This window comes from Neofelis nebulosa, chromosome 2 (assembly GCF_028018385.1).
Source record: "Neofelis nebulosa isolate mNeoNeb1 chromosome 2, mNeoNeb1.pri, whole genome shotgun sequence".
Taxonomy (NCBI): domain Eukaryota; kingdom Metazoa; phylum Chordata; class Mammalia; order Carnivora; family Felidae; genus Neofelis; species Neofelis nebulosa.
The window spans coordinates 95,813,288-95,825,850 of record NC_080783.1 but is presented as its reverse complement, the minus strand read 5'-3'; the positions used below and the strand labels follow the sequence as shown (position 1 = coordinate 95,825,850).

Sequence of the window (12,563 nt, the reverse complement as noted above, 5' to 3'; positions counted from 1 at the left end):
CACGTTCAACTGGGCATTCAGGCTCCTCAGCTGTAGGCATTGATTTGCACTGATCCACCAGCACCGCCCCAACTCGGTCGAAGAAACTTTTCCCAAAGAGTCACGGACCCCAAATACCTTCATTGCTCCCTTCAACAATTAACAGGAAGAGAAGGAGGATTTCTCTTTGATCACAACCAACAACGGTCATCAGGCCTACATTATAGGCCATGTTTTCTTCCCTTCTCTTTCTGCTCTACAGTATGTATCGCTTTGTATCAAAGCTATGTCAAACAACTCTCAGATTATTAAAGAAAGCTAAAACTGGAGGTCACTTTCTGGGCAGGCCATGTGTAAGAAAGATTTGATTTTGTCTCCGATGCTTTCAATGTTGAGGGTCCTTGACACCAATAGAAATTCATGATGTCTTAAGAGGCAAGGCTCAAGCTTCATTTGCCTTGGGTTGAGGACTAAAACATCTTGAGCATGATCCTGATTTATACTTTTTCTTCTTCTTTGGAAATAGATCGTATATGGCATCTCTTAGTTGCATGAAGAACCAAATTCAGTGACGCATTCCGTATCAATAGGAGCTTAGAACAACATCTCTGGCTGAATAGCCCACAATACACCTTTCAGAGGTGGAGAAGCTTCATCCTAACAGCTCCAAACGATGAAGAAATAGGTGGTCAAAGCTTAGGCACCCATTTGTACAGTGTCTCATAGCATGCAACAGATCACACCTGGCACACCACGTAAAAGACATCATCCCATTTGACCAGGGGGGTGGCACACTCAGCTTCTGGCTGCTGAATACTGCACCCTCTTCAAAAATTACAACAAAGACCCTGTTAAAACTTCTCAATTCCATTTACTACCCAGACTCAAGCACTTTGAACAAGTCCTTAAACAAAGCAAGAGGAAATGTCAAGGAGAGCGCCCAATGAACCCAGCCTACAGCCCAGATATTTTTAAATAATCAAAACCTGTAGATTTACATCAGAGCAAAAGGTAGAGGAGGTTGCAAAAGGTAGATATAAACACATCTCTATTACCTCACTGTAAAAATCTCCCCAAACCTTCTTTAATACATGTACTTGAATGAAAAAAGAAAAAACCTCTCTTCTCAAATTCTGCCTTAGGTACAAATGATTTCAAATTAAAATCCCTTGTCTGTTTTTTTCCCTTTGTCTACTTTTCCCCTAGCTACCATACAACACCTTATTCCAATTTTCAACGACAATCACCCCAGTCTCCTGTTCTAGTCAACCTAGATCAAGCGAGTCCTACAGCCTCCCATTTATTTTCCTTTTCCAGAAGGACATAAAAATTTTCCTTTCATTCTGGACAATTGATTTTGAGGAGGAGTGAAGCTGTAACACTCACGTACTGACTCAAATAAGCAGTTCATTTGCTACGTATTCTGACACCAACAATCTTAAGAGGCTTATCCACTGGGGGTAAAAACAAGGTTCCTTTTAGAGGATTTAATTTTCTAAGATAAAGGACAATGATCTGGGTTTTCCATTCTGCCGTATAACATTTATTTTTCCTTCCAAAGCCAGCTGTTTGCAACAATAGGACTGGTCCTGACCACACACACCTGCCACATGCTTCACCCCACAGCGAACCAGCACTCTGCTGAAGGAGTCTCAGGGGTTGGCGCACGTGGGCTGCACTGCCCTAAGAGGGCACCTGAGTCCTCAAAGCAGCAGGACTGGAGATCCTTCCCCAGATCTGATCCTGTGTGTGTCCCCCATGAGAGATTTTCCATTTCGAAATTAGGGGTGCCTGGGTGGCTCAGCTGGTGAAGCAACTGACTTCAGCTCAGGTCATGAGCCTGCAGCCCATGGGGTCTGAGCCCCACATCGGGCTCTGTGCTGAGAGCTCAGCGCCTGGAGCCTGCTTCAGATTTTGTGTCTGTCTGTCTGTCTGTCTGTCTCTCTGTTCCTCCCCCCACTCGTACTCTGTCTCTCAAAAATAAAAAAATTAACATTAAAAAATATTTCAATAAAAAAATAAAAATTGGAATAATTGTAAGGCAAAGACTGTCCAAGAAGGCAGGTACTTCCCCATTTCCAACCTTTGTTTATCATCTCCTCCTACTGGTTTTCCCCATAGAATGGAAAAACTTCTCCTCCTCCAAGGGGAGTATGATGACCTAGGAAGACCCATTAATGACCTGTCTACATACAGGTGCCTCTACCTCTGCCCCACACTGGCTGCACGCGAACTCACAAGCAGTGAGGAGGATTCCTAAAGTTTTCAGGAAGCTGTGCTTCATAAGTAAAAGGCAGCCCAGCCTAGAGAAGCTAAGGCAGGCCGCTTATTGCATGCAGGGCTGTGTCCCTTCCTAAACATAGTTGGCCTCCACATGCAGATTTCCAATCTCACTCAGATTCCATATATTAGTAATCTGGGCCTGAAATTAGTAAGCTTAAGCATTGTATGAATGAAAGACTGATAACTTAGGATTTGAGAGGGAAATGCAAATATATGTGGTTAGGTTGAAGCCATTAGTCATTTCCATGCTAGTAGAATTAGTCCCAATTGCTTTCTCATAATAGTCACACTTGGATTTTTTGGAAAAATGGGGAATTTTTATTATATAGAAAGGTAGTAAGAAATGCAGAAGCATGTAACACTCTAAGCCTACTTAGGATTTGGAGCAGAATGAAGGGAAAATGCTTGTGTTAAGAAGAGTGGATATTAAAAGAATGGGGGTGGAAATCCCAAGATAAACTTAGCCTATTTATGGGTGTCTAACCCCTATAAGTATTAGACCACAGAACTCTTGCTCCCTGACTGCAAGGCTCAACCAAATGGCACTGCACTATCAGCTAGCTGGGTTTCTGGGAAGCAGCCCACATCACTTCTAAGGGGAAAATACCTCTAAAGTCCTAAAATACTGGCTAACAAAGCAAGCTTTTGATGGGAGTTAGACACAGTCTGCAACCAGGTCTAATAGCTCCAAAGGAAGTTAGGACAAGGACAAATACAGGTAACATGTCCAGGGTACCCACCCCCTCTCCCCCACACACACACCCTATAGATATTTAGGCCTAGAAAAAAGCAAGCCAGGCATGATGGAGAGATGCACAGCAGGCGAGTGCTTCGGCTTCCTCCTCCCCAAACCCTCTCACCATTAGGGAAAAGGTAGCTGCAATCGAACTGTTCCCAAGGGATACAAAAATCGATATGGGAACGATGCAGCCCCTTAAGAAAAAATAACACAAACACAAAAAATTACAATAAACCTCCCCATGTAACCTGGTCTATTTAATAAAAATGATTCATCCATCATTAACTCTTTCCTGTCAGCAATAGGTCAAACAAAAGAATGTCACACTGACTTTCAGCTTTCAATGCCACACGGCACTGGGTTCTTTGGAGGACAGGGTCCATCCTAACAGAGAGGCTGTGTGTGATATACAGTGCTTTCACACAGTGACAGTTTATAAACAGTGAATGCTTTCATGCTATAATATAATGGAAAATGAAATTCACTTGACCAGTGAAAAAGAACCCTAAGATTTAATTCACAAGGGCTTGTTACACTTGAGCACGAGCTACAAAATGATGCTAAATATTAACTCGCCCTGGCACTTTTTTCTCCTCCTGCCGTTTTGTGGGGTGGGGAGAAATAGGCCAGCTTTTACAAATGACCTGCAATGCAACAAAAATAAGCTCAGCCCAGACTTCTTCTGTTGCTCTTCCATACAAAATGTTTAAATCCTACAATATTAGTTGCACAGAGGGAAAGGTAAGTAACGTGCCCCATAATAAAACCGATGGGTTTTGTCGGGTGCTGGTGATATCACCCACCTTCGGCTCTATCACAGTAACTAGTTGTGTCGAACAGGGGGGAGAGGAACCGCAACAGAGGTTATGACTGGAACAGCCCCAGCTCTCCCGGAGCAATCCCGGCCGGTTCTCTGGGATTGCTGTTTCCATGTCATTCTATCTCACATGCCACAGTTTAAAATTTCTACGAGGAAAAAGATCGTGCATCCGAACACTAAACCGGAATAAAAATGTACAGGAGATACTAAGAATAGGACGGAAAACCTGCTAAGACGAAAATATAAAAATCCGCCACAGCCAACAAAATAAGGCTTCCAAGAAAAGGGGGTGGAGTGGCGATGAGCCGGCTCCCCCTGAAAAGGGCCTGGCTGCAAGAATGCCGCTTCGGCCACTAACCGGTTTTAGCCCAACCACTGAGTCTTTTTTGAGGGGGCCGAGCTGAATTTGGATTAAGAAGCAGAGAATATAGACGTGGCCAAGAAAACGGCTCCCTCCAGGCGGAAAGGAAATGAAGCAGGGAGGGAAAGAGGGATGGAGGAAAAGAGGCACGGGAATGAACAACGGAGTCTCTCCGGTTTCGTGCGGGCAAGTCAAAGGGGGCATCGGCTGTGTGTCGTGAAGTTAGGGTTGGCCTCCCAGGAAAGGGACGTTCTCGGGATTCCAGGCCAGTGTCTCAGGAGGGGCTGGGGACGTGCGCTCCAAAAAGCACCAGATTTCAGTGGCATCCATCCAGAGGAAGTTGGTGGTCCAAGCACAAGTGCCCCGGTCCTCTGCTCCCATCACCGGGGCAGCGACCCGCGGTAAACTGGATCCCCTGTAAGTGAGGGCCGGGGGCCGCCGGACTTGCCTCGCCAGGACAGCCAGCTAGGCTCTATGGGCCAGCTCCCCGAGGCTAAACCCGCAGACGGAAGTTCTCCCCGGGAGCCGCCGGGGGTCGAAGGGGGCTTGGAAGGAGGATGTACTGAGCTCAGGACCCTCCGAGCTGAGCCGGGCCCGCAGTCCCCCGGGAGCACGGGGCTCCACAAGCAAAAAAAAACGCCCCCCCGCAAACTTTTCCAGCGGGCTGGCTGAGAGGAGAGCACTGGCCCGCGCGGGGTCGGCCCGGAGGCTGCCCGGTTCTGGGGCTCCGGGGAAGGAGCGGCGCCCGGGCGGCGCCGGCCCCGGGAGGTGGGGCTGCCGCGCTCCGCGCCCTCGCGGGGAAGTCCCGGCCCCGCGCCCCCGAGCGCCCCGAGGCGCCGAGCACCGCGCCCCGCCAACCTGCGAGTCGGGAGAGGCGCGCCCGGGGCAGCGGCTCCTCGCCTCGCCTCGCCGGCCGGCCGGGAGAAAGGAGCCGTGCCGGCGTGCGCTCACCTCGATCCTCCAGCCCGTCGCTGAACTGGCCGCTCTCGCTGATCCGCAGCTGCCGCTCCTCGTCGGGCTTGGGCGTCTCTCGCGCTGGGTAGTTCTGCGAGCCCGGGCCGGGGGCGGCGGCCGAGGGCTCGTGGCCCCGGGGCGGCGCCGGGACCGCGGGGCCCGGGGGGCTGCGGCGCTCGCTGCCCGCGGCCGGCTCCATGGCGCGAGGCGGCGGGGACTCGAGTCAGAAGTGCGAGGCGCCGCGGCTCAGGACCGGCAGAGGAACGAACCGACCGCTCGCGGAGGGAGGACGGGCGCCGAGGAGCGGAGGTGCGCCGGCAGCAGGCGGGGCGGGGGTGTGGGAGAGCCGCGCGGTTAGCGCGGCGGGTGGCAGAGGCTGGGGCAGAGCGTCGCCGCCGCGCTCCGCCCACGGGGGCAGGTGCGGGCTGCAGGGACCCGCCCCAAGGCCCCGGCGCCCGAGCCGGAGCCCCGAGGCCGGTGGGGAGGGAGGGATCCTGCCGAGCCCGGCGCCCGGAGGCTCGCGGGAACTGCTGGGAGGGGGGGAGGAGGGGGGCTGACGAGGGTGTGACGGGAGACCGGCCCCACCCGCGCCGCGGGATGGTACCCGGAGGGGACGCGCTCGGACCCGGTTCCCCAGCCGTCCGGGAAGGTGGCGGCCGCGTTCGCGTAGGAGAGCGGGCAGCGCCCTAATTTGACGTCCTTTCTCCTCCTGAGCTGCACTAGCTTCCGAGGCTGTGCAGGGTCTCCACCTGGGTTACCAGCCTCACCGCCCAACGCGGGAAAACGAGATTCACCTGCCGCCAAGCCCTCCCGGCTCTGGCTTTCCTCTAAGGAGCTTTGATTGCCCTCCCAATTTTTCTCTCCAGCTACTTAAGGGAACCGGGCAACCTTGGAACCACTCGAGCTCTAGAAGATATTTCGATGCCAAGGCTCCCCCATTGCGACTATCCCTGGGCCTTTGTCCTGGCTAGTCCCCTGCCAGCTCGCTATTTCCTCTCGTGGTATCCAAATCTTGCCATTTCTTCAAGACTTGGACGGAAGCCTCCCTCCTGCAAGAAGCCTCCCCTGACTGTCCAGGAGCAGCCGACCGCGCGGAGCCCGCACCCTCGAGCGGTCGGGCTAGTCTGCCCAACGAGACAACCACCTTGCCCACGCCAAGGCCCACGCCAGCTCTCTTGGAGCTCCGGGAGGTGCAGGGGGCAGGGGGCGGGGAGCGGGGAGCTGTTGGGGACCGGCCGTTTATTAGATTAAGCTTGAATTGAACGGTATCAACATCAAAACTCCAGAGTCTAGATTTCATCTGTAGATGAACATCAGACTTCAAATTTAATGAGTCCCTTAAAATGCCAGTTCCTCACTTAAAGCCTGCCTACTTTTTTGAAGAAGCACGCTTTTTTGAAGAGTAACCAGTTTCCTTTCTCATTTTCATTTTGCCTACAACCGAAATCAGAGTGGAATTTAAATGTCTTTGTGGTGCAGTGGACACTAGAAACGGGAAGAATGTCTCGTTTTACTTTGTGTTGTCGGGTTGGGATGAGAAAATCTTAGTTGACCTTGGCCAACTCACTTTACCTTTTTTAACTTTTTTTAATGTTTATTTATTTTTGAGAGAGAGAGAGAGAGAGAGAGAGAGACCGAGCGCCAGCGGGGGTTGGGCAGAGAGAGAGGGAAACAGAATCTGAAGCAGACTCCAGGCTCTGAGCCCTCAGCACAGGGCCAGACCCTGGGCTCGAACTCACCAACAGCTGGATCATGACTTGAGCCAAAGTCGGAGCCTTAACCTACTGAGGCACCCAGGCGCCCCTACTCACTTTACCTTTTTAACCACTAATTTCTTTACAGACTGAAAAGGTTGGACTAGGTCATTTCAAATGTCCTTTCTTGATAGGGAAAGAAGGAGCAAGGGAAGTAAGAAAAAATGAAAAGAAGGAAAATCACTGCTTGGATTTAAAAAACCATGAATACTTATACCACCAGTCCTGGTCCTGTCCTGGAGACAGACAAGCCTTCAGATACTGCAGACACCTTCCCCCACCTCGTTCGTTGCTCGTGCTCACCTAGACTTTTTCCCTCTAGGTTATCCCCACTTGATCCCTCTTGTCAGTGGCTCTCAAACAGTAGAATCACGGAGAGGAGACTTTAAGAACAAAAATACGCAGGGCTCTGCTGCGGCTGCTGGAAATCTGATATCATAGGTGATGAAAGTGGTCTGGTCTGGGATCTTAGCTTGGGTATTTTTTAAGCTCCTTTCCCATTCTAAGAATCACTTGGGAAGTTATTTATTTGTTTAAATGCTGATTCTGTACAGCTCCTCAAGATTCTGACTTAATGGATTCTGGGGTCTGGCTAGGAATCTTCGTTTGCATATTACACACACATACACACATACATATCCTGGTGTAGATTGTTCCGGGACCACATTGTAATTCTCATTACCTTACCACCCTCTACAATGTGGACTGTAGCTCTGCCCCTGCATGCATGCACACACCCCTGCTGGCTCACTCGCTCGCTCGCGCTCTCTCGCGCGCTCTCTCTCTCTCCCCCCTCCCCCCACAAGGTTTGTGTTCTCTCAAAGGAGCATGTAGCATTGTTCTTTCTTCTGGTTCCTCAATTGATTCTCTACTTCAGCACCTCTGAAATGTGAATGTGCAGGTGCATACCCGGGCTTCGTGTTAAAAGGCAGATTCTAACAGTTGGTTTGGGATGGAGGCTGAGATTCCTTGCAAACCTCCAGGTGCTGCTGAGTGGCTGATCTGAAGACCACACTTTGAGAAGAATCTAGGAGTTATTTATTATTCATGGAATAAATATATTTTCCTTCAAGTTCCAGCTGCCCTAGTTCACTAAGCCATTCTTGTCTGCTCCGGAAAGATTTCTCTGACTCCAGCTCCCCCTGGGTGCTCCTTTTTGTGAACTATAACTGTTTAATAATTCACTGCTTATTTCAAGTGTGAGGCAGGAAATGTGGTACTTGTCTGATCCTCCTTTCCACTCACCCACCCACATCTACCTGGATGCCAAGGACACAGTGTTCCCCCAATCTCTACTGATTGGGAGATAATATTAGCTTACATTCTTGGAGGACATACCGCGTGCCAGGCACCTTGCTAAGTGTTTTACGTGCATTGTCTCCCTTACTCAACTACTACTATCCTTTACAAAGGAAGAAATCAAGGCAAGTCTACTGTTTAAACTCTAGAACCACAGCCCGCAGTGGTACCGCCCCCTAGGGGATGTTTTGGAAACTTGCAGGTGCTTTAATTTGTTACTCCAAAGAGGGGCAGAGCTAGGCTGTGGCATTTAGTAGAGGAGGGTCAGGGATACTGGGGTCCTGCCCTGCACAGAACGTTGCAGCACAATGAAGATTATTAGTGTCCCACATGGCTTTTATATGTCAGGCTGGACATTTGGGTTAGTTAAAATGTGCTTCTAATTACATTAGAGTCCTAACTCTGTTTTACATATAAACACAAAATATTTTGCACCACACTGAATTTTCTGTAAATGCAACTGTATACGTCCAGGGAAAATCGCACTTTGCTCACTGTTTTGGAAAAGCAGGACACTGAAGCCAGTTCCACTCATGGCCTCTGAGTCAGCAATCAATACATCTGTGCCAGTCGAATGTATAACTGCCACACGGGCCCAGTAATTCCATGTGTGTACATGAATATTTTTATTTAGTTCTTATTTCAAAATGTCAAAAAAAGGTGTCAATAATATTCCAGAGTCTTGTCTTAAATTATAAGTAGGTGCAAATACCTCACTACTTCCCTTTGACTTCTGAGGCAATTCTGACTAAGCATCTATAAAAGCAAATACATATTGGACTTTTTTGGCTTTACTTTTACCCCTCCTTTATTATGATTATGTCATTATATTGATGTTTGAGCATGTAAGTGTTAGCTATGAAATCCATTTCTTGACCACCTAGTGAATAATACAAAATAACCATTCTCAAAAGGGAGCCCTAAGTATCACAGCCAAGAGGAGCCTAAGAAGACACAACTAAATGTAACACGGTATTCTGGAAAGGATCCCAGAACAGGAAAAAACATTAAGTAAAAACTAGGAGTATCTAACTAAAGCATGGGCTTTAGTTAGTAATGATATATCAATTATGGTTCGTTAGTTGTAGCAAATTTATCATACTAATGTAAGATGTCAACAATAGGGGAAGCTGGGTGCAGCATGTATAGGAAGTCTCTGTACCATCCTCTCAATTTTTCTGCAAATCTCAAACTGTCCTACAAAATAAATTCTACTTAAAAAAAAAAGGTAAAGTGGCAAGAGGATAGAGGGAGATGGGAAGGCTTGAGTCTAGAAGTTAGACATCCTAACCTTGAACTATGAATGCCCATTATAGAAGAGAGACCATGGAAAAATAAAGTATATGAGGTACTTGGAAACTCTAATACGGTTATCCAAAGAGAAATGTTCACCAACAATGGCAAGAAAGATAGAACAGGACAAGAATTAAACTAATATTTGTAATATTAAGCCTCTTCCACTGGCTTTTACCAGAATGTATTCTTAGTATCTTAAAGGATTTAAGAAATTTTACAAATTTTGTGAAATCTCAAATTTTCAAATCACCAGGCTTCCACCAGGACATTTGGGAAAGGCACATTTGGGTAAGAGCTTATAGACATATAACTCGACTGTTGAAAGATGAGAAGTTGAGTGATGGCTTCTTTTTTATTCTTATCTATTCTTTTTTGTAATTTCAGTAAATGTCTTTAGATCCCTAATCCTAGAAATACACACAGAGAAGAAAAGCCAAGAAGCTGAAGGAAACAAATGAGGCAGGAAGGGCCTCAGCTGGCACAGAAGTCACAGTTAATCTTGCTGGAGCCACCTGCTGAGGGTCATGAGTCCTAAAATGCTCCACTAAGAGTCCACTTAGTCACCACAACCCTATAAAGCAGGTATTATCAGCATGCCCGTATTGAAGATAAGGAAACTGAAGCTCAGGTTACATACCATTGCCAGCGGACCCAGCAGTGGAGCTCCGAGGACAGTGCCCCTAACCATTGTGCTACAAGGCCACTATGGAAGAATCCAAAGATGACCAAGAGGATGGCTTCTATACCTGATTACCCTACATCATATTTTAGATTAAAGTATACTGTTTTTATTTCGTTTGCATGTAGACTTTGGAAACCCAACTACAAACATATTCACCTTTTTGAAGTCTTGGAGAAACGAACATGACATTTAGAGCTACTTACTGCGCCTTGCAGTAAACTGTCCCATGACAGAGTATCTAAACTGAGTGTCAGAGTCAACCCAGAACAGCATTTGTATAGAAGGACCCTAAGATGTTTTCTTGGAAAGTGAGAAGTGTCTGTATGTATGCTTGCCTGTAGGTGTGACTGTTAAACTATAAACTCCCTTCCCCATACAAAAATTATAAATGAGGGCATTAGTATGGAACATTTGGAGAAACACCGTATCAGTAGGAAGCATTATGAAGAGGCTTGGTGTGCAAAATATTGTAATATTAAGACATACAAAAGAATTGTTAAGTGCTAGTTCCGCCTTAAAGGGACTCACATTCTAAACAGGATGGTACAGTCCTGCACTGCCCACCTTAGCCATGTGCTTTCTCCAAGTGTGTCTCCACTCAGTCTGCATGTTACAATCACCAATTTGTCCTGCTTTGTAGGGGATAGTTCCTGGTTTTAGCACTGAAAAATCTGAGTCCTGGGAAACCCCCTCAGTGGGTCACCTTACTGGGATGCTTCTAAATATCCTGCTGCCCAAACCAATCCCCTGCCCAGTTGAATCAGGCTGTCGGGTTTCCCTGGCACATCCAGCCCTCATTGTACGATCCCGACAGCCAAAGTCCACCTGGCCCAAATCCTCTGAGCTCTGCAGACCGCTGTGTGGCAGCAAGCAATCCTTCCCTTCAGGGGGGCGCTGGGCTTCACATGCTGGCAGATGGGGCCCAGCACCACTCACAGTGTTTCCGGACCTGGTAGCAGTGCGTCAGCACACATGTGATGGTGAGGACAGCCAGAACCACGATGGAGAATATCACCAAGGCGGTGATGGCCCGCTTTTTCTGGTTGGCAGCCGCCATGGCCGGGAAGGTTTTGGAAGGAACTCCCCCACCCCACCCCACCCCCACAAGCCCACAGGAAGGTGATTCCATTGTGGAGCCAAGGGTGAGAAAGCACTGCTCAAAGATAGTGCTTCTCCACTTGAATGTGCACAAGAACCACCTGGGGATCTTGGTAAAAAGCAGATTTCAGCTAAGTAGGTCTGGGGTAGGGTGTGATTTTCTGCATTTCTAACAAGCTCCCAGGTGACACCAGTATTGCTGGTGCACAGACCACCCTCTGAATGGCAAGGGTCTGGCATGCACTAGCATTTCTACTTTGAAAGAAACTCCAATATTGTCGAGAAGGGGGGAATGTGGGGGCAAAATTAACAAAAAGGAAAAATCACATAAAATATAAATAACTCATGATATACAATACAGAGAGTGAGCAGGTTCTAAGATAATACTCCTGAATTTCTCAATGCTCAACATACACAGTGGGCATTCAACACATAGAAAAGGGTAACTGGAAATGTTTCGTGGGGGTGAGTGCTAACAGTGGTTTGCAGGGCTGGGAGAGCATTCCAGGAAAGGCCAATGATGAGCATGAATATTCTGTGAGAACATTAGCTAAAACTTTGTATAAATGCACAAATCCACAAAATGGTTACTCCTGGGGGAAGAAGGGGATTGGGATTGGGTTGGGGCATGTTGAAAGGGCTTCTGGGTGCCTGCTTCTAGTTCTTGACTTGGGCAGCATTTACTCTATAATAATTTATTAAGCCACACATTTGATTGGCGTGGTTTTCAGTGTCCATGTTTTATTTTACAATAAAAGTGTTGATAAGAAATTCTATCCAGAACAGCCACATAAATTGCAAGGGCGAGGTCTTCCCTGGCTAAAGCAGTTTGTACAGAACCCAGTCAGAGGTTGCTAGGGGAGACTGCATGTGCAGGGCTAATGAGTCATCTCACTCAGCTCAATGGAATGTCAAAGATATGAAGAGTAGTAGAGCATTAAGAAGAATAAAGTTAGCTGAACCTGATAGGGGGAAAGGGAGTTATATAAGCTTTAAAATACTGTTATATTTTCTTTGCTCATGTGAAAAATAAAGTTATGGTATCTACTCTCCCCTGATTCTCCTCCTACCCTTCTGACCTTTTCAGCACCGTGGACCCATAAATCCAACTGTCCCTGACATTCTCCAACTGAGTAAGCCCCCCTAATTCAACGTGTCCAAAAGCAGAATTCATCATCTTTCCCCCGCCAAACATGTGCATCTTCGATCTCCCAGTACTGGCAAATTGCAGCACCATCCGCCCTGTCATTTTGGGACAGAATCCTAGCAATACTTCCTCTTCACTTCACTCTTCCTCA

At 47.8% G+C, this 12,563-nt stretch overlaps 1 protein-coding gene across 4 annotated transcripts in view; it reads right to left on the bottom strand.

The window, feature by feature from the left end:
- Positions 1 to 5,457, bottom strand: part of TMEM163 (transmembrane protein 163) — a 263,560-nt gene extending 258,103 nt beyond the window's left edge. For all 4 annotated transcript variants that reach the window (XR_009251633.1, XM_058695108.1, XM_058695092.1 and 1 more), the window contains exon 1: positions 5,134 to 5,457. Coding sequence is in view for 3 of the 4 variants with exons in the window: in XM_058695108.1 (XP_058551091.1) it covers positions 5,134 to 5,335 (202 nt within the window). In the remaining variant the exon portion in view is untranslated. The remainder of the gene's footprint in view (positions 1 to 5,133) is intronic.
- Between the last annotated feature and the right edge of the window lie 7,106 nt (positions 5,458 to 12,563).